Genomic DNA, 20,119 nt, shown 5'->3' on the forward strand with positions numbered 1-20,119 from the left:
ATGTGTGAGTAGTAACATCCTTTAATTTCACAGGAAAAACCAAAAACGCCTCCGGCACCACCTTCGTTATTTAATGAAGAAGAGGAAAAGGAGGATCAGTTGGACGCATCGAAGACTAAACTGATGGAAGAGAAGTCAGGGCATTCAAAAGAGCATGGAGCAGTTCCAGTAACTGGAAAAACAGTGGTTGCAGGGCAGCAGGAAAAAGAAAAGGTAAGGGATACTCTTTTAGTTAGAGATTTGGCAGATGCTCACTTAAAAACTGAGTGCATTTAGCAGAATTCTTCCTCTATATGTTTTATGCTTTGCAATAATCGCCGCTCCCCTCCCCCCCCATTCCCTGGTTTCAAAGTCAAGGGTGCAGCCCTATTTGTTGGCCACCAAAACCATGCTTAGACTAAAACAGCAAACTGAATAATTGCATTTTTTTTTTTTAATGTTTCACAATTAGGTCATACTGAGAAGCACTTCTCTGTATGCAAAACATCAGTCACACAGGCACAGCATCCCTTTCCAGATGGGAATTGGACAGGCTGTTTTACCCACACACACACTTTGCAACACAAACCCAGTAATGGTTGTGATGCTATTGAAACATCCTGTTTATAGGTATCACTTTAGTGTGACCATGGATCACAGACCTGCTAAAATCATGAGTTTCTGCTTTCAGCAGCAATATTTGATAGCTGAGTGGCTCAAGTGTAATGTGGGACCAGGTCAGCCAAATACAGGCCAACTTCCAGCTACTAAATTGCTCAGTAACTGTTGTGGGACTTGCTGGGCAATGACTTTCTAAGTACTTAATGCTGCTAACAAACTTCATGTGCTTGTAGAAAACTTTTCTGAGCACATCTACCGTTCATAGGGTGCTTTCCATTTCAAAAGATCCAAACTGTTTAACAAACTGGATACATGCAGCACAGCTATTGAAAAGCAGCTATCTCTAGAGTGCAGCAGAAGAAGCCAGGCCAAACAAACCCTGATGCACATCATTCTCTACAACAGTACCAGGGTGCGGGGTACTGACGCAAACCTGTGTTCTTCTGAAGGAGGGATATGACGTCCTCCAGTAATGTACATAGCACTCCTTTATCTACCTGTTTGCCATGTTACTGGATCCCTGAGTTCTGGACTCTGCAAACATCCAAACCAAGATAATCCAGCAAAATTGAACCAAATTCCAGTCTGTGCTTTGTTTTTACAGTCTGAGCCTTTCGCAGCATCGTCTTTGGGGCCGATCAGTCATTTGGATCTGTTCCCAGCCTCTCCACCACCGCTGGAGAAGGAAGCCAAAACCAGGGCTAAGAACGTGCTGAGCTTGTTTGAAGAGGAAGAGGAGAAAACGGAAGATCAAGACATCAGGAAGATAGAGCAAAAAGAAATAAGAAAGGTGAGCAAAGAGTAGGGTGACCAGATGTCCCGATTTTATAGGGACAGTCCCGATATTCAGAGCTTTGTCTTATATAGGTGCCTATTACCTCCCATCCCTTGTCCTGATTTTTCACACTTGGTATCTGGTCGGCCTAGCAAAGAGACCCATTGGCTCCCTGGCTTGCTTGCAGACCTAGTCTCCCTCTAGCCCCCTCTCCTTGCAACGTTCCTCCCCTCTGTCTCGCCTGCTGTCTAGAACAGCTGTTCTGTGTCTCTGCTTCATCAGCTTTCCCGATCCTATGTGAAAACAGCTTTACTTTGGTTGCCTGTTCCTCTGGATCTCTCTTCTTCTCTGATCAGCTTCTCTGTAACTAGGTCTAGCTCTGCAAAGTGTTCCTAGGAGATGCTGTGCATGTGCATCCGATACTGTCCAAAATTAAACTGTTCCTGTAAACAAAGCTGCGTGGGGTTGGCCTGGCACACAGGACCAGAGCTCAGATCCTGAGATTGCTCTGGCAGGAGGGGCTGGGTATGCAGAGAGCTTCTGATACCTCCCTTCACCGCTCCTCTCCCCACATCGGAGCAGGTGGATCTACCAACAGGAGCCATTTCCCATTATGAAAGGGGCCGGGGGGGGCTTAGCTCAGAGCTGCCTGTACATAAGGAGTGAGTGAGCCCCGAATGCCTGTTACACTAGTTTGTTGTGGGGAGGTGCCTGTCCTGTGCCAGTGAACCCCATCTGGTATCTCTACTGTTGCCCTCCCGTGAGTGTTTCACCAAGGGACAGAGACACTGCGTTCCTTTCTGCCAGGGGCACTGTAGGAGCTCTGCCAAGGGGAGGCTTCTCTGGGGACACCCTGAATCAACCCACGTTTCCACTGCCCTTTTCCAGTAGGTGCTGCAGCGTACCTGATGTTCCATCATAGGGACTACCTGGGCCGGACCTAGCGCTGCGTGTGTGCGTGTGTGCGCGTGTGCGCGTGTGCGCTAATGCTTTTTAATACAGGAGTACAATTAAGAGAACTTGTGAACAACTTCATTCACTTGCATTTAGGGGCCCACGGCATTCTAATAAGTCTGAGTTCTGTCACATTGAGTGGACAGCAATGTCTGGAGCTGATGGAAAAAACCCTGCTTCCATCCCCCACCTGTTTGAAACCAGGTGGCTGTTGGCTTCCGCATCTCTGCTGATTGCTGCTATGGAGGCATCCCAAGTACCTAGGAAGTACTGTGGGATACTTGAAGTGCTCCCAAGCAGATTGGGGCACATGATGGGTTTTTTTGATTCACTGGCAGTTTTGAAAAATTGGGAGGGTGGAAATGATGGGCTTTCAGGCAGTTTGAGGAAAAGCAAGCAAAGGAGTCAAGCAACAAAGCATGGTGGTGGGCCTTGGCTATAAGCTTTGCCTAATGGTTAGGGTACTTAACCTGGGCCTCTCAATTCCCCTCTTTATATGATGTGGAGAAGGGATTTGAACGTGAGTCTCTCCCCTTTCAGCAGAGTGCCCGAACCCCTGAGCTATGGGCGATTTGGGTGTGGGGATCCCTTGATCTCTCCTGTTGAAAACCTTTTATAAATAAATTAAACTGTAAATCCACTTTTAATAAATAACTAAAGTCATTGGATTGGGGAATTAAACTTGGATCTCCCATATCATAGGTGAGTGTGCTGATCACCTGGCTGTAGAGTAATTCACACTGTTTCTCTGCCCCAATGACTATAGAGTCGTAGGGCTGGAAGGAACCTGGAGAAGTCATCAAGTCCAGCCCCCTGCGCTGTGTCAGGACCATGTAAACCAAGACCAATCCTGACAAGTGTCTGTCCAACCTTCTCTTAAAAACCTCTAATGATGGGGATTCCACAATCTCCCTTGGAAGCCTGTTCCAGAGCTTAACTATCCTTAGAATTAGCAAGTTTTTCTTAATATCTGCGAACTGCTCCATGGTCTGCATTTGTAATGGCAATGAAGTAATATATAGACTGTACGTGTTCATTTTGATGTCTGAATCTCCCTTCTAGGAGTCTAATTTTCAGGTCTGTTTTGCATCAATAAGTGGAGTTTGAAATTGTCATCTGTTAAATTTCCCGATGCTGAGGGCTTGTCTTAACATGGAAGTTGCACTGTTTAACAGGGTATTTAAATCAATTTAATTAAACTAGTGCAAACCTCCGTGTGCACACTGTTAAATAGAATAAGCCAGGATAACATCTAGTTCAATGTGTCCATACGGCGACTTTACCTTGTTAGTTTTTTGCTTTTTTTAATTAAAGCTGTACAGCTGTGCCTCTGCATGTATAAAGACCAGCCTGGATTGCTTTGCAAGCCTGCTTCATTAGCATACAAATGTGGTGCTGGGACCACACTGTTAGTGGGGTTTTGTAACAGCGTGTCTTTTTTTCCTCCCCTTCCTTCAGCCCTCTGAGAAGAGCTCTCATTCCAAAAGCACTGGAGTGTTCCAAGATGAGGAACTTCTCTTCAGTCACAAGCTACAGAAAGACAATGATCCTGATGTCGATCTCTTTGCCAGGTCCAAGAAATCAGAGGTGAGTTCAAAGCCCTGTTCTGAAGGTGCTGTTTAAAAATGGATTCATTGAAATGTACAAATTGTAAAAATTGCTTTGGTGTCCCTTACTTGGGTATTTCTGGATATGGTCACTGACTGCCAGAGAGGACGGGTACTAAATGTGGATGCAGTAATTGGCAGCTAGAAATGTGGCTTTGTTATCACGATGGTAACATTTTCTGTCTTTATTTCAGTCTGCAAAACTCCTTGTGAAGCTGTCATCTGGAGGAGGGCTCTTTGGAGATGATGATGAGGATGATCTCTTCAGTATTGCTAAAGCAAAGTCTCCGGTACTTGCCTTTTTATATTAAATGACTTCTTTAAAAGACCTAGAAAAAGGGTGTTTGTGTGTGTGGTGTGGGGGAGGGAATAGAGGTTGTAACATAGATTTCCAGGTGAAATCAGTTGTATTTAGAGTAGAAGCTCATTAAAGTGACTCTTCAGTTAATGGAACCTTGCTCAATAGGTTCCCATGTGTGTTCAGGTTCACATCAACTGATTTTAGTGACAAATGTATGTTTTTACTGCATTTTTTTTTTTTACTTCCACTGAATCACCAAAGCTACAGGAGAATGAGCTGGATTCTGTTTCTCCTTGTGCATTGTCAGTGAAACTGGCTGTTCCAATTGGTCACAGTTGTGCAAAATCACTGGGGGCAGTAAGGTTGCCATTGTGTTGCTGAGCTCTTGACTTGTTCTGCAGAACCTTTACAAAGGTGATGCTGTGGGAGATGGAAGGAACTCGGCCTTGCTGTCTGATTCCCAGGCAAGTTTGCACAGGTGTCCATTCACAAGGTTGTTTAATAAGCTGATCCCACTTCATATGGAAAGGAGAGTTAATAAACATGGAAGCCTACAATGCTGCCACTTAGTCGCTTTTCATACTAGAACTGCACATGCCATAAATATTCTGTGCACTCTTTTGAATGACTGTGTTATGGTTAGAACTCCCCCCCTCCCTCCCCGAGACCAGCAGACTTTTGTAATCTGGACCCGACTAGACTTCTTTGACAGATCTAGAAATTCAGCAGAAAAAGGAGTCTAACAAAACCTTCCCTCCCATCTTCCTTGCAATTATAGTGTATTTAAAAATACTAATACTGGTTTTCTACGGGGGGGTGAGTGTGTCTGTGTACGTACGTATACAGAGCATCTGTAGTCCTATAAAGCATACACACAAGGAGATGTTAAGATTGAGCTTACAATTTTAATGTTAAGATGACTTGTGGGGTGGGGCAGAGAGGAAGGGAACGGACTGTATGAGCTCTTGAGATCCCTTCCAGCTCTACAGTTTGATCAACCTTTACACTCTGACTTCTGAATATTTGATGGGCAGTTTAGTTGTGTGTTAGCAGGTGAGTTCCCATTCCCCACCCTTACCCTGAAGAATTCACACTGTATAGAGTTCAAATTTACGTGGTGTTTAGTTTATTGACAACTCCATTAACAACTGCCAATCATAAACCATCCCCTAATCTTCTTTTGCAAGCATGACTATTCCTAGGCTTTTCTCTGTAGGACTTCTCTGTCCCAGACCTTAGTTCCCTCTGTCCAGAAATCCAATCCTTGTGAGCTGCTTGGACCTCAGAGATTCACTTGGTAGTATAACTTGCTAGTAATTACCTTCGTGCATGACTCAGAAGAACCCTCCTGCCCCCAAATTATGTCCTTGGAAACCTTTTGCAGATTGGCTTAATTTAATGTCTTAGGTTGGTTTTAATGAGTAAAACTCTAAGCACATCATTGAGGGACCAATCAGGGATGGTATAGTGTTTAGCATGACCAACAGCAGATAAGCGGGGATCAGGATGGCCTCAGTTAAACTCTTAGCAAACACATTCTGTACTGCTAACTTTAAGTATTCTTAGGCTTTAAATATATTGACCCATTTTCCTTTAACTTTAATCTTATTTTACATCTCAGTCCATGAAACGAGCAAAGCTGTAAAATCACTAAGAACATGCCAACTTTATATCACTTGAAAGTTGTGAAAATTAATTTGGAAAAGGGTACACTTAACTACGAATCACACTTCTGGACTTATTTACCAAAAGTATGAGCGTTTGGCACTTAGTCAATTTGTTTGAGACCAAGCAAAGACACCAGTCCTCAGCAACGGCTGAATGTAGTCAAAGCCCTGAACCTCAGCCCTTCTTTCTGCCACTTTGTATGTGAGGGATTTATGTTCTGTTAGGAGATAACATTTGCTTGATTGGAATTCAGAAGGCAGGGGGAGAAGGGATAGACAGAGTGTAGAAAACACTCAAAGGCAGATGATTTGCTTTGCTTTTATGTGCAGGTAAAAACACAGTTATGATGTAAAATATTTCTGCAGAATTATTTTCCTCCCTGTATGCATGCTGTATTTTAAAATAAACTTCTAATTTCAGAAAGTAGCTGAAAAGAAAACAGTAGTGAAAAAGGACAGCTTTGGCCCTTCCGCGGAGAGCAGCCAGGGTCCAGAGAAGAACTTGAGCGCCAAACCAGATGAGGTACCTAAGCCAGGAACCACCGAGGTACGTGTCTAAATTCAATGGTTTTGTCTGTGTAAACAGTTAATCGAGACTAACTCTTTGTCTTATCGGAGGCATAGCAGCATGACCTGCAGTAACTCATAAAGATTACATTTAATATTGTATTGGGGAAAACTAGAACAGTAGTTTCCCGTCCTAAAAGGTTGAGGCATTCTGCCACTGGGTTTAAAATGTTACTGAATCAGAACAATAGTGCATTACATCCACTACTCACCTTCTTTGCCTTGGTGTACATGAATACACAAGGTGCAGGGCAGTGGAGAATTGGGCCACTGACTTAATGAGTTAGTAAAAAATGAAGATGTATTGACCCTTCCCCTCCAATTTGCATCTTCTAACAACTCTTTAAAGCTCACATCCACGAGAGAAATTAAGTGTGGTTAGGGTCAGAAGAGACTTCCCAACCCTCTGACACGTGCATCCCCTCTGTGTTCAGAATCCTATTTTGGATTTTATTGTCCGCTAATAAGATTCCTGCTCCTGTTGGCCCTGCAGAGGCCACACAGCTCTGAGAGAGGCAGCAAGATTGTATTCTGGCTCATGCCTCAACAGAATTATCACTTAAGTTCCAACTATAGCATCTTATAGCTAGACTAGAGGGAGGAACACAGTGTGAGTTTGCAGGGCTGGTAGTTAAAGAGCCTATCTTGACTTGTAAATCGAGCCTACTTGATGTGGAGATGCTGAAAAGCACACATTTGCCACTTCTCTGGTCACTGTCACAACCTGGCCAGTCCCATTCCCTGGACGGACACCAGTCTGAGGAGTCTTGCTGGATTCTACTTGCTTCTAGGGCCCACTGGGTCTGGATAGCAACTGCTCACCGTTTTCTACCTCTGGGTCTCTCAGGAGTGCTCCCAGGGGCATATCCTGGGTTTGACACTCTTCTTGGGTAGTAGGACCTCACAGTCTGGCTACCTTTTAGACCCCAAAACCAGTGCCTCAACCCTTCTGAGCCACCAATTAGACACATCCACTTCTCCCTTCCCAACAGTCCCCCTGGCTGTGGGAGCTCTCGTTCCCTTATTACCCCCTTCAGGGACAATGTGGCAGTAAAGCAAGGCTCCCAGACTTAGCAAAGGCATTTTTTCGCTCTTAGGGGAATTGAAGGGAATTGCCATCAGTCTAATCTCACCACTCTGTGGGTTTGGGCTGAGTCCTTGGGCCAGACAGCCCTTCTTGGTGGTTTTTGCTTCTGCTGCTGTCTGGCCTCCCTTACAAAGAGGAAAGCACTCCTTTTTGACTCTTGTCTCGTTCTCCCATGTGCGGCAAGCTGCGTGGAGGTCCAGGCCCTAGTCCCTGGGTCTGCTTCTGGGCTTGTTCGGAGAGTGTCGGTCAGAGTCAATGGCTGAAAACTCATTGTTCTAGCAAGCAAGAGCCATTCTGCATAGGTGGCCCTTGATTGCTCTGTCACTGTAGCTCAGACCATGGTGTATCAAGGCCCCCCACCATCCACAATGGAGTTTACAATCATGCCTGGTGTGCATGAAACAAATGGGAATTCTCAATTTAATATGGACAGACCTAACCCTAAGCTGTGTGCAGTGTTGTTGTAGCTGTGTTGGTCCCAGGATATCCCGAAGCTGTCAACCACCTTTTTAGAGCTTTGAAGTAAATTGAACAAGTAACAAGAAAATGGCTTGAAGAACTGGAGTGCAGTGTGTTGAATGGAAAAGTCCCTTTAGCTCTGTTGTTTTTCAGCTTGAATATTAGTAGTCTAGAGTTTCCTTGCTGATGATGCCAGAATTGGGTACATTGATATTTTGTGACTTGACTTGTTTAAATCTAACTGCCTGAAGGGGGATAGTGTAGGAAATGGTGGGCAGATTTGAGCACGAGCAGGCATAAAGTGGGATGTAAAACCATAAAGCAACCTCGTAATCAAACGCATGGCCCCTGCCCTAGAGAGCAATCCTCTTGACTTGATGGTACAAGGATGGGTCATCAACAGATATGGGGAGGAGGAAGAGGGTGGCGACAAAAAGTTGGTGCAGTTATTTGTAGGACATGTATGTACCCTGATGGCTTGGCTCCTTTAATTAGGTACCCATCCTCTCCTTTCCTACTTGTAGGCTGCCATGCAGCCTACAGTTTTTGGGGAGGGAATTGAATGAGGAGTGGGAAGCCTAGACTGTCAAGCTTGAAAGGTGTGTTCCAAGCATACTGGGCAGCAGGGAAAGAGATGTCCCCTTGCCTCGAAGAGAACATAAAGGCAGTAATATGGTTGACAGCATTGGTGGGACAAGATGCCAGGTGGGAGGAGGTGCAGGGAGCCTAGGTCAGATATGTAGGCAGGAACTGTATGCTGTTGGGCCTTGGGGACAAGGACAAGATGTGGGAATAGCTGCCTACCTACAGGGGGGCATAGGGAGTTGAAGTTAAGGGTTAACTATTCAGGCTTTAGGAATGAAAAGCGTTATGGTAAGAGTCAAGTGTTGGTTGCAAGGTCACCTCTCCAGCTCTCGCTGAGCTGAGCAATCAGGGAGACCAGAACTAGCTTCTTCCCTCTAGACATGTTAAAAAGCAGACTCCAATCTGAGTGAAGATTTCTATCTCATTTATCCATCTGATTTTTAATCCAGTGTAATTTTGTGCAGAAATCCACAAGTCCTGCTCCTATTAAAACCAAAGAGCCCTCGTCTCGGATTGGAAAACTACAAGTAATTATTTTACTGGCATTTTGACTCTCTCTCTCTCAAAAAAAAAAAAAAAAAAAAAAAAAAACAACTTCCCTGCTTCACTAATGGCTCTTTATTTTTCAAAAACTCCTTTTTGCTTCCTAATTTTCAGCTTTTCAGGCCTCTTTCCAGATACAGTTGATTTTCAGTTGTTGCTTTCTATATGCTGCATGTTTAATGCTTTTTTCTTGTGTTTTGTTTGGAGGCTGATTTTGGGCAGCAGTATCTGTAATTCTTCATCTGAATTTGGGGGACTGTTGCCTGACTCACTGTAACTTTCTTCAGCACTGTGTTTCTTAAGCGTGTACAGAGACTTGGTTGACAATCTGCTGTGGATTGCTCGTAATTATCTGTTACAGCAGCCTCTGACCAGGGCCCCATTGTGCTAAGTGTTGTACAAACCGAGTGAGACGGGTAAAAGATAAATAGAGGGAGGGGAAATGGAGGCACAGAAAGGTGAAATGACTTGGACAGGTCAATGGCAAAGCTAGAATAGAACCCAGAACTCCTGAAGCTTAGCTCAGCACCCTATCCATTGGACCATGCTGTCTCTTTGATGCTCTTCTATCTCTACAGAAACCCTAATGCAATTTTATTCATGGTTTTTAGGCTAATTTAGCTATTAACCCAGCAGCATTACTACCCAGTGCAATTCCTAAGATCTCCAGTGTGAAGCCTGCATTACCAAATTCAGAGACTTCCTTGCAGGAGCCTGATGGTGTACGAAGTGCTGAAACCTTTTCTGCTGCAGGAAACAGTGAGGAAACTGGTGTGAGCTTTGATCATCCCATGCAAGTGGATACCTTGCACAGTGTTAATAAGGTAATCTCCGTTCCTAGGTACGAAGGTACTTACAATGTGCCAAATTGGTATTGAAGTTCAATAGAAAACTGTGTTTGAGCAATTACGTGAGCTTATCTATTTATTTATTTTACACTTACTGAGTCTAATTTAGTGGTGTAGGAAAAGTGACCATACTGAATTTTCTGGATACTTGAGGACTGAATCTAATTTAAATAAGTTTTCATAAAGTCTTCCCCTCTACCCTTATTCTGCAAAGCACTTAAGCATGTTCCTCTGAAGTCAATGGGTTTAATGGCCCATGCCTTAAGTACTTTGCTGCGTAGGGTGGTTTGCTGAACTGAGGTCTGCAGAAGTAGAAGGGTTATCCGCCTTTAACGACACAACACTGTCTAGACCACAGAAGGATAGCAGCTTACATCAACATAACTCTCTGCCAAATCTAGCTGGGAGGCAACTCTGTTCAAATCCTTAGAGCAGCGTCCCTCCATGTCATGCATAAAACACCTTGAGAGCTGCAGAAGCTGCCAGTGCTGTTGCTTTCCATGCTGTCCCTGTTCCATGGATAAAGAATATTGCTTTCCAGGGCATTCTCTCTTGATTCCTACATGAGCAATAAATCCACTCTGGGGTGGGGCTGGAAAGCTGCTGCTCTGAAATTACAGCTCTTTTGCTCCTGAGTAGTTTGTTTTCCATTCATGCCTTTATTTTATTGACTGTAAAAGCCATATTGTACTTAAGGGTTTAATGGGTCTTTAAATGGAATTGAACCGAGCAACTAGAATTTCAATCTGGGAGTTTATGGATCCATAAATCTCTTATTTTCAACAGAAATGACTGGAACAAGATAGTTGAGGATCTTAATATTGATTTTTTCTATCATAACTAGGCTGATAGTTACTAGACAAAAAACAGGAGGAAACTACAAGGATTTAGAAGGATGCAGCAGATGTGGATATAATAATAATAATGGATGCTATGACCTTAGGACTGGAAGGGCCATGGAGCTTACACATTAGCACTAATCCATTGCCTTGCAGGCATCCTTATTTTCAGTGTCCCATGCACTGTGCTGTGAAAACCCTTCTCTAATGCTATAAGCAAAGTGATCTGTAAACGGGTAAGGTTGTAGCAGTTGCATCTAGCCCCCGAACCTGGACTGCCCAAGCTCTGACTTCTCTTTAGGGTGGGGAAACTTCGCAGTCATTTCTTCCTACACTGATCTGAGATGGATGTGAGAGAGCACACTGAGATTTTCTTCACTGATCCGATTCTGCTGTTTTATCTAGCACTGTTGCTTCTTGCAGACTTTAATTCTAGGTTAAACTTAAACCCCCTAAGATGCAAAAAATTCCTAAAATAATACACCTCTGGTGCTTTCCCCCAAAGGCTGGATTAAAGCAACCCACCCAGCATTCTACCTTCCCTTTCAAACAACCCGCCTCCACAGGGATCAGTCTTAGTGTCTCCCATCCATGTGGGATCCTGCCTTCCAAACATGCCCTTGTTAATACAGACCCACTGTCTGACTCAGCTTTCTGCTCCAGGGTAGTGCTCAGTAACATGGAGAATGTGGATGGCCCACCCTTACCTTACCCTGGCTCTGTGAAATCTCCCTGCCTTTACACAGTACCACAGGGACTAGATCAGCGGTTCCCAACCTTTTTGGCTCGAGGGCCACAGGTGTCCTTTTTACAACCTTAAATGGCCACCAGTCTCCACCAGCAGCTCACTCCCTCCCCCCCACTGCAGCCAGACAGAAAGTGTTCAGGGAGGAGGCTGCCTCTTGCTGATCTCCTGTCCCCCTGGCTGCAGCAGGGAAACCACACACATCATGTAGCCCCGTGCACTCCACCTGTCCCTAGGTAGTGGCTCCTCTCTGCAGCCAGGGAGACTGGAGATCAGTGCTCCCTTCCTTCTGGCTCTGGCAGGGACCCCAGGACCTAGGGACCCAGGAGTAGTGCTTTGCTCTCTGCTGGAGCCCGGGGAGGGGAGCACTGATTTCCCATCCCCTTGGCTGCAGCAAGGAGCCTGCAGCGGTCTTGTAGCCCCGTGGCAAGGTGCTCCGTCTGAGTCCTTAGGTGACGGTCCCTTCTGCAGCCAGCGGGAGAGGAGTAGCTGGACTTTGAAAGACCCCGCAGGCCATGGGTTGGGAATTACTGGATTAGACTAAAGCCTTCAGGTTTTTGCAGCAGTCAGGTGAACTGCAGGGGTCTGTACTTCAAATAAATCAAATTTAAAAAATCAATTAAAATGGAAAATCTACATCCAGGTGTGAGAGCATATGACTAATAAAATCTGACATTAGCAGGAGGGACTAGTTAAAAATGAGCTCATCGCTTACAGTATTCAGTCAAATCCTACTGCAAGATGATTACAATAGTGTGGTCCAAGCCAATAAAGGGCCTTCCTATCCACACTTTACACAAGCAAAATTAACGAGTGATGTGACTAATGTTAATTGAGCAATAACTGCCAAGAAAATCCCTCTACACTGACTAAATAACCTGGCACAAAGGGTTGACAGCTTGAACAGCAGCCAAGAGACTCAAGTTGGTGATTGACCTCGATGCAGGGTGTTTCCTGGCAATTATTAATACCATTCTGGGATGGCCTTGTGTTATGGCACGAGATTGAGGGTCAGGAACCCTGAGTTTTATTCTGAGTTCTGCCACTGACTAGCTCAGTGACCTTGAGCACACCGCTTTCTGTCTGCCTCACTGTTCTCATGCTACTGATCTGCCTCGCAAGGGTGGGCTGAAGCTAGCTCAAAGCTGGCTGTGTGTTGTGGCTCTAATATTAAACGGACCTTCATTAAATGTTCACTAAGGCCAGACTAGAATTGCAGGGTGATGGTCAAAAAATTGCAGCTGAGTTGCAGATGAGCCCTGGAAAATTGTGGAAAGGTAATAATGGACCTTATTTGCGGTAAGAAAGCCCATTATTACTTTTCCACAGTTTTCTGCTGTCGGCTGCCTGGGGCTGAGGAGTGGGGGAAGCCTGATATGATATTGTGGAAATTGCAGGTTCTACAATAAGTTAAATAGGGCCTTAATGTTCACTTTAAAAAAATTTGCAAAATCCTTTTCAGAGCTGGGATTAGATTTGGGGGGTTCATTGGGTCCCCATCATGTGCTAGACTAAAACATGAAAGGAGCAAAGGTAGAACATGAGCAGAGCAGGGACTCTGTCAAGTACATGCCTCCTTTCAAGCTCCTAACGCAGCCTGTCTCTCTCCTCACAGAGCAGGATCAAAGTGACAGGCAAACGAAGGCCTTTCTCCAGGAAAGCCCGGCGACTGGCTGCTCAAGAATCCAGCGAAAATGAGGAGCTGAATAAGACGGAACCACGGCTGCTGCTTCCCAAACAAAGCTCTGCATTGGTGGATGCAAAGGAGCCGTGCGCTGCTGAACCAGACACTAAGAGAAGTGTGGAAACCATTTCAGCGCCTAAGCTGCCATCGCCGACAAATGGTGGTAGCCTGTCTCCTGGAATGGACAGAAGCCCTCCAGGGAAAGGCCTGAGCCAAGCAGGTGACCTGTTTGGGTCTGACAACCTCTTTGTGAAAAGTTCAGTAGTGAAGCCAGTAGCCAAAGCTAAAACTCCAGAGAGCTTGCCCAGCAAGCCCCTTACAGGTGGTGAAAAGAAGCCTGCTCTGTCAGTGCTGGATGATCAGGGCTGTGATGATCTCTTCCAGCCCATAAAGCAGAAATCTTCCAAGAAGAGCAGCCCTGTCTCTTTCCTGGAGGACACAGATCTCTTCACGAGTCAGAAAACTGTGAGGAAGAAGGAGTTGAAACCCACCACCCAGCAAGATCTTGACCCTAAAGTCCAAGATATCTTTGAGGTAATGGCTGATTTTATTTTTTTCCCTCAGTAGAAAGGGGGGAAATGGATTACTTGGGCCTTGATCTTGCAGGGCCTTGGGCAAAATCATTCTGCCTTCAGCAAAGAGGGAGTGGGGCCTGTGTGGGCAAAGTGAGGCCTGGTCCTCTACTGAGCTGCAGAAAATGCTATCTTCCGAATCTCACTCTTGCTTACCAGAGCATGGGGTAAAAGGGATGGAATGTGGGCAGACAATGGGTGTGTTTGAGGAGACCTGGCTCTCTCCCTGCTAATGCGATGCTTAGCTCCCTCTCTGGCCTGACTCCTACTACATGACAGGAGTAACTGAGCTACTTGACAGTACTGATGGTAATGCAGGAATAAGGCCCCCATCCTGCCTCTCCATTCCCCTTAACCTTACTTTCACCTGTGCTGCACCTGGCCTGTGCAGCATCAACCATTAATGTCTCTACCAGAGCCAAACTGGAGACATGATCCTAACCTGATAGAGTTGCGATGTCCAGGGAAGTTACAGGGCGTTCAGCTCTATCTACTTCTGCATGTAGCTGAACTCAAACACTTTTATCAGGACATGCCCTGTACTGATGCTGTTCAATTTATGTTTTGCTCCAAGGATGATATATTCGCAACAGAAGCAATTAAACCTCTGAACAGAACAAAAGAGAGAGTGCTGGATTCTAACCTGTTTGATGATAACATTGACATTTTTGCGGATCTCACCGTAAAACCAAAAGAAAAGAAGACCAAGAAAAAGGTGGACTCCAAATCCATATTTGATGATGACATGGGTAAGGGCCAGATTATTACTTAATTGTGTTCGTTTGAATTCTGCTTTGTATTAAATTCGCCAGCAACGAAGGATGGGTTTCAGAACTTTCTAGGTTCCTTTTCCTTCTAAAAATTTTTAGTACCATCAGCTTTAAGCTCTGGGCATGAACTTCCAAGTGATGATAGGATTTAAACAGTCAGGAGAACTTATTTTGGAGTTGAATATTCATCTGCTCTGAAGAGAGGTGAGAAAGAAGATTTGAATGTTGGCATGGAACAAATGGCTGCATCTTTGGGGAGGGGGAGGGGGAGAGAGAGGGAGAGAGAGAGAGATCATCTTTATTGGATTTACACAGTATAGATATTTGTTTTTATCAGTGTCTGCTCGCCAGTCTTAAATATTTGACACTAGAGGGCAGTTTGTGTTAGCCTTACTCACACACGGAAGCACCTCACTTGACAAATAGTTTCCATTCATTTTAATGGGGAATAGTTCTTCTTTGAGTGCTTGCTCATCTCAATTCCAAGCAGGTGTGCATGTGCCGCATGCACGATCACCGGAAGGTTTTTCCCCAGTGGTACCCGTCGAGTTGGTGCAAGCGCCCCCTGGAGTGGCACCCTCATGGCGCCACATATAGGGCTCTGCCGACCTGCCACCCCTTCAGTTGTCGGAGTTTTCCTGCCTTGTGTTTGCAAGCTTTCTTCTAATTTAGCAGTTCCTGTTAGTTTTAAATCAAGTTAGAATTAGTTGTGGTTAGAGTTGTAGTTTAGAATTAGTTAGGGGAGTTCGTCTCTGTTCGTGGCATTCCCCTTCCCAGGGCATTTTGGGGGCCCAAGGTTTTAAGCCCTGTGGTGCTTGCCATAAACCTATGCCCAAGAGCAACCCGCACGACTCCTGTTTGAGGTACCTACGGAAGTCACACCAAATCGACCGGTGCAGGCTCTGTAAAGGGTTTTGCCTCAGGAGCAGAAAAGAAAGGAGTGCTAGGCTCAAGCAGATCCAGATGGAGGCAGCTCTACAGCCACAGGCCCCGGACCCAGCACCTAGAGCTTCGGTGCGCAGGGTCCCGGCGTCGATTCGAGACCCAGTGCTGAAGAAGGGCTCAGCCCCAAGGGAATCCTGGCACTGCTCGCCAGCCACAAAGCAGTGTGGCACTGGTCTCATTCACCAGTGCCGCACAAGAAGCAAAAGACAGGTCAGGCCCGCTCCTCTACGGTGCACACTGAGGGAAATGACGCTTCCATACTGTGCCCCTGGTCACACCAAACCAAGGAGCTCCCAAAGCCATCTACGCTTCCCCTGCAGGAGCCCATGAGTCCGGCACTCGAGGACTCTCTCGCAAGGGATGGCGAGTTGGAGGAGCTGGATCCCCCTCGTCCCCAGACACCTTTGAGGCGGCAAGGGACTTGATCGCCATGACGGCCCATCAGTCCCCAGCTTCAGCAAGAGCCAACCAAAGAGTGCAGTTGAGAGGCAAGCCAGCAATGATGCAGCACTGGTTGCCTTTGCCATGGCACAAGTCCCTGACTCATCAGGGTCAGTCACCCACGCCCCAGCACTGGTCACCTGCATGGCAGCAGTCGCCTGAACCGCAGCACCAGACCAGTGCCATAGCGCTGTGTTGCGGCACCGGAGAGCGATGTGCGGAGGATTGGTGTCTGCGATAAAAGGACCAGTGCCAGTACTCAAGTGATCGGTGCCGGGGCAGCAACAGACAGTGCTGATCTGCTAGTGAACAGTGCCGCGGCAAAATGACCCGGTGCCGCGGCAAAGCTGAGTAGCATCTTGGCGATGGTGACCATGGTCGCCAAGAGGGGATTCACGGTCCTCGGACGTGGGGTCGCCTCCACCAAGTGCAGCAGGCTCAGGTCAAGCAGGTGCTGCCCTGCAGAGAACAAGGGGGAAGGCCCGCCCATGGGCACATAGCTGGATCAGTGGCAACTGCCCCAGCAATGGTCCTTCTGGACCCCATGGGCGTACCATCAGGCCCAGGGAATGCACTCAGAGGCCCTTACTTGGTCGTGTCAAAGGCAGAGATGTCCCATGCCTTGGAGCGCAGAGCCCCTCCCAGGACTGAGGTCCATGGTCACAGGGAGAAGGAGCCTGTGGCATCAGCCAGTGAAGGGCATGGTGCAGGGGAAGGCGCCAGCACTGAGCAGTGCCCTGAAGGGGATGTGGAGGAACCGGACAGGGAGGATCTGGACCGGGAGATACTGGAGGCTGGCATCGGGCCAAGAGCCTCGTCATCCTCTTCCCCAGATGCAGTGGTGGCAGGTTCGCCGACAACACATGTCCCAATGGACAAGAGAGCCCATCAGCAGCTTCTGAGACGGGTGGTTCAGAACTTGGGGTTGCAGGCAGAGGAAGTAAGAGTTAGTGGACCCGATGGTGGATCTCTTGATGCCAAAAGGGCCCTTCAGAGTAGCCTTGCCACTCATTAAGACAATTCAGGCCACAACGAAGACCTGGTGGCAGTCTCCGGCCTCGATTTCCCCCGACGGTGAGGGGCATAGAGAGGAAGTATTTCGTGCCCTCCAAGGGATACGAATACTTGTTCACACACCCTCAGCCAGGCTCACTGGTGGTTTCGGCAGCAAAGGAGAAAAAAAGGAAAGGGCAGCAGAGCCCAACACCCAAGTTCAAGGAGCCCAAAAGACTGGACATGTTTGGAAGAAAGGTCTACTCCCACATGGGGCTCCAACTGCGGATTGCTAACCAGCAGGCGATCCTCAGCAGGTCTAACTTCAACTCATGGGAGGTGATGTTGAAGTTTAAGGACCTTCTCCTGCCCGACGCCATGTCTGAATACAAGGTGGTCTCCCACTTCCATACAAGTCAGGAAATCTTTTTGCCGGTGCTGCCCTAAGCTGCATGCTAGCAGCAGGGAGCGTACCCTCCATTCGCTTCATGTTAGATGAGCGTTAGCATTCTATCTGGAGCATACCAAGATGTTTCGGAAGTCAAACCAGCTTTTCATAGCAGTGTCAGACAGGATGAAGGGCAATCCAGTGTCATCCCAATGAATTTAGTCATGGATTACTACTTGTATTAGAACCTGCTATGACTTGGCTAAGATTCCAGCCCCGCCTTTGACAGCACATTCAACCAGGGCACAGGCAACTTTGGCAGCGTTCTTGGCGCAAATTCCCATCCAGGAGATTTGTAGGGCTGCAACATGGTCCTCCATTCGTACATTCGCTTCACATTATGCCATCACCCATCAGGCTTGGGACGACGCGGGTTTTGGCAGGGCTGTGCTGCAGTCAGCCATTTTGTGAGCTCTGACCCTGCCTGCTTGGAATCAACATGAGCAAACACTCGAAGAAAAAATGGTCACTCACCTTTCGTAACTGTTCTTTGAGATGTGTTGCTAGTGTCCATTCCAAGACCCACCTGCCTTCCCCTCTTGTCAGAGCTGAACGGCAAGAAGGAACTGAAGGGGTGGCAGGGCCCTATATGTGGCGCCATGAGGGCGCCACTCCAGGGGGCGCCTGCACCAACCCAACGGGTACCACTGTGGAAACTTTCTGATCGTGCATGCAGCGCACGCACACCTGCTTGGAATGAACATGAGCAACACATCTCGAAGAACAAGAGTTACGAAAGGTGAGTAACTGTTTTTATACTATGTAAGGTACTATTCAGTGAGAGTGAGGATAGTATAAACTGGCTGCAAGTACTTGGAGTGGGATTTTCAAACCACTCACCATTGGCCTTCATCTCTTCCTATTGATGTCAATGGTAAAATTCCCATTGCCTTGAACAAGAGCAGAGAGAGCTCAGTTCCGAGTGTTCTGATAACCCAGCCTTAAGTTTTAGCTTCTGAGCACAGTTTCCCAGGAGCCTTTCATGAAACTTATCAATAGAAATTTGGACAGAATGAATCCACAAGCACCTGATGAGCAAAACTGCTTTCGTTTCACACTATGGGATGTCTTGACAACTTCAAAACTTGATTTCAAAACATTTTTGGAACAGAACATTTTATCAAAGCTGAGCCTTTTCCAGTGAACCAGTTCTGTTCTGATGAGTTTGCATTTTCTGACTAAAAACCATTTTGTCTAAAAATTCCCAACCAGCTCTAGTTACCTTAGTCTCCAGCACTTCCGCTCACTGTTAGCCGGGGCGTTTCTGACACCTGGAGCACAAGTCAGAAACATCAGTGTAAACAAATGTACCTTCTCCCCAATCTTACGCCCCTTCTATTCTCAGTGGCTTTAAGGGCACTGATCCTCTAGCTGAAGGATCCATGCATGGGCGGCTGCTCAGTGTCCAGACTAGGTAGTGCACTCTCCACTAGGGTTCTCCAAAGCATCAGCAGAACTCTGGGGAAGACACTTGAATTTCGTTGATCAACCTGACTGCCCCAGAACAGGACTGGCATGGTGTCTTCCCTAGTTGTTTAGCTAAGGGCTGGCTGCAGTGCCCGTTTTGGCATTTTTACCAGAGGCTGCCACTGCCTGTTGAGCCTTTCCTGCTGGAAATACTGCCTTTTGAACTGCACCCAATCACTCCTAACTTCTGTTGTATTTGCAAACTCTGTTCCCCTGCCTCATCACCACTTTCACTCATTGCTTAGCTTAGATGCACATATTTAGTTCCTTTAATCTCTCCCCATAAACCTGTGGTGTTTTGGGGATTACCCAGACCAGGAAGGGCTTCTGTCACCACCAGCCTTGTGACTTTGGCTGCTTTAATGCTAGGCTGCTATGGCTCAGAACTCTGACACCAGTTGCTAGCCTACGAGCATAAAAGTCTCACCCTGGCTTTCACCAGCCTAGTTTCTCCTTGCAGGGTGACCCCAGTAGCCCTTCTGGTCCCAAATCTGTCCATGTCTTTAGCTACCAGACACTCAGACTTTTCCCTTTTGGTTTGTCACCCCTGAAGGAGTGAAACCAGCCCCCAGTTATCAATCCACTTAAGGCCACACAGTTTGTATAATAGTGACATCCTTGGAGTTAAAAATAAAGGAAAAAGTGTATTTAATAGAAAAATACAGGTTCAAAGATGGAATGAATAGTCAGAAAAAGCAACACCGACAAGTTACAGAGACAATAAACGTAAAGACGCTGCCTTAGGCTTTACCTTCCGTATTAGACAAATTCCCTTTTCTAATTCAAGTCACCTCTTGTCATCGAGCAGTTTCCCAGCATACCCTCTCTCATAAAGAGGATCCAGTGTGTCACAGACAGCCCCGTTTAGATGCTGGCCCTGTTTCTGGATAGCTTTCGCTTCAAACCCCTTCCTTTCTAACAGGGTTTGCTGCATGGTTTTTTTCATTCTCTCAACCTGGTAGTTCATGGTTACCCCAAGCAGGGAAACTCCCTCCTTCCTTAGTTTTCCAAGACTCAGATTGTCTTTTCAATGTCTTTCCTGGTCTTTCCCTGGGTTGTACAAAGCTGGGAGTTCATTTTGTGTAAGCTACTAGCGTGGGAGGTGCCCCTCCTTGCTTGATTGCTTTTCCACTGCTGTGAGGTAGTGCTGTAGTTGCACCCTTGTTACAATTGTCATAACACACACATGCACACATTCAGAACCACAACCTCTACACACACT

The 20,119-nt window shown here is 46.5% G+C and overlaps 1 protein-coding gene across 8 annotated transcripts in view; it reads left to right on the forward strand.

The window, feature by feature from the left end:
* The window catches only part of LOC137147156 (WASH complex subunit 2A-like), a 49,165-nt gene that overhangs the window by 26,424 nt on the left and 2,622 nt on the right, over positions 1–20,119 (forward strand). For 5 of the 8 annotated variants that reach the window (XM_067539005.1, XM_067539023.1, XM_067539015.1 and 2 more), the window contains exons 21-29: positions 34–213; positions 1,205–1,390; positions 3,788–3,916; positions 4,131–4,226; positions 6,326–6,451; positions 9,052–9,129; positions 9,757–9,969; positions 13,193–13,795; positions 14,408–14,582. In XM_067539005.1, the coding sequence (XP_067395106.1) occupies positions 34–213; positions 1,205–1,390; positions 3,788–3,916; positions 4,131–4,226; positions 6,326–6,451; positions 9,052–9,129; positions 9,757–9,969; positions 13,193–13,795; positions 14,408–14,582 (1,786 nt within the window). The remainder of the gene's footprint in view (positions 1–33; positions 214–1,204; positions 1,391–3,787; positions 3,917–4,130; positions 4,227–6,325; positions 6,452–9,051; positions 9,130–9,756; positions 9,970–13,192; positions 13,796–14,407; positions 14,583–20,119) is intronic. The other 3 variants (XM_067539042.1, XM_067539063.1, XM_067539047.1) reach the window with 2 other exon arrangements.

Source organism: Emydura macquarii, unplaced genomic scaffold (assembly GCF_026122565.2).
Source record: "Emydura macquarii macquarii isolate MOO-44397 ecotype Brisbane River unplaced genomic scaffold, CSIRO-AGI_Emac_v2 contig_67, whole genome shotgun sequence".
In the NCBI taxonomy this organism is placed as follows: Eukaryota; Metazoa; Chordata; order Testudines; family Chelidae; genus Emydura; species Emydura macquarii.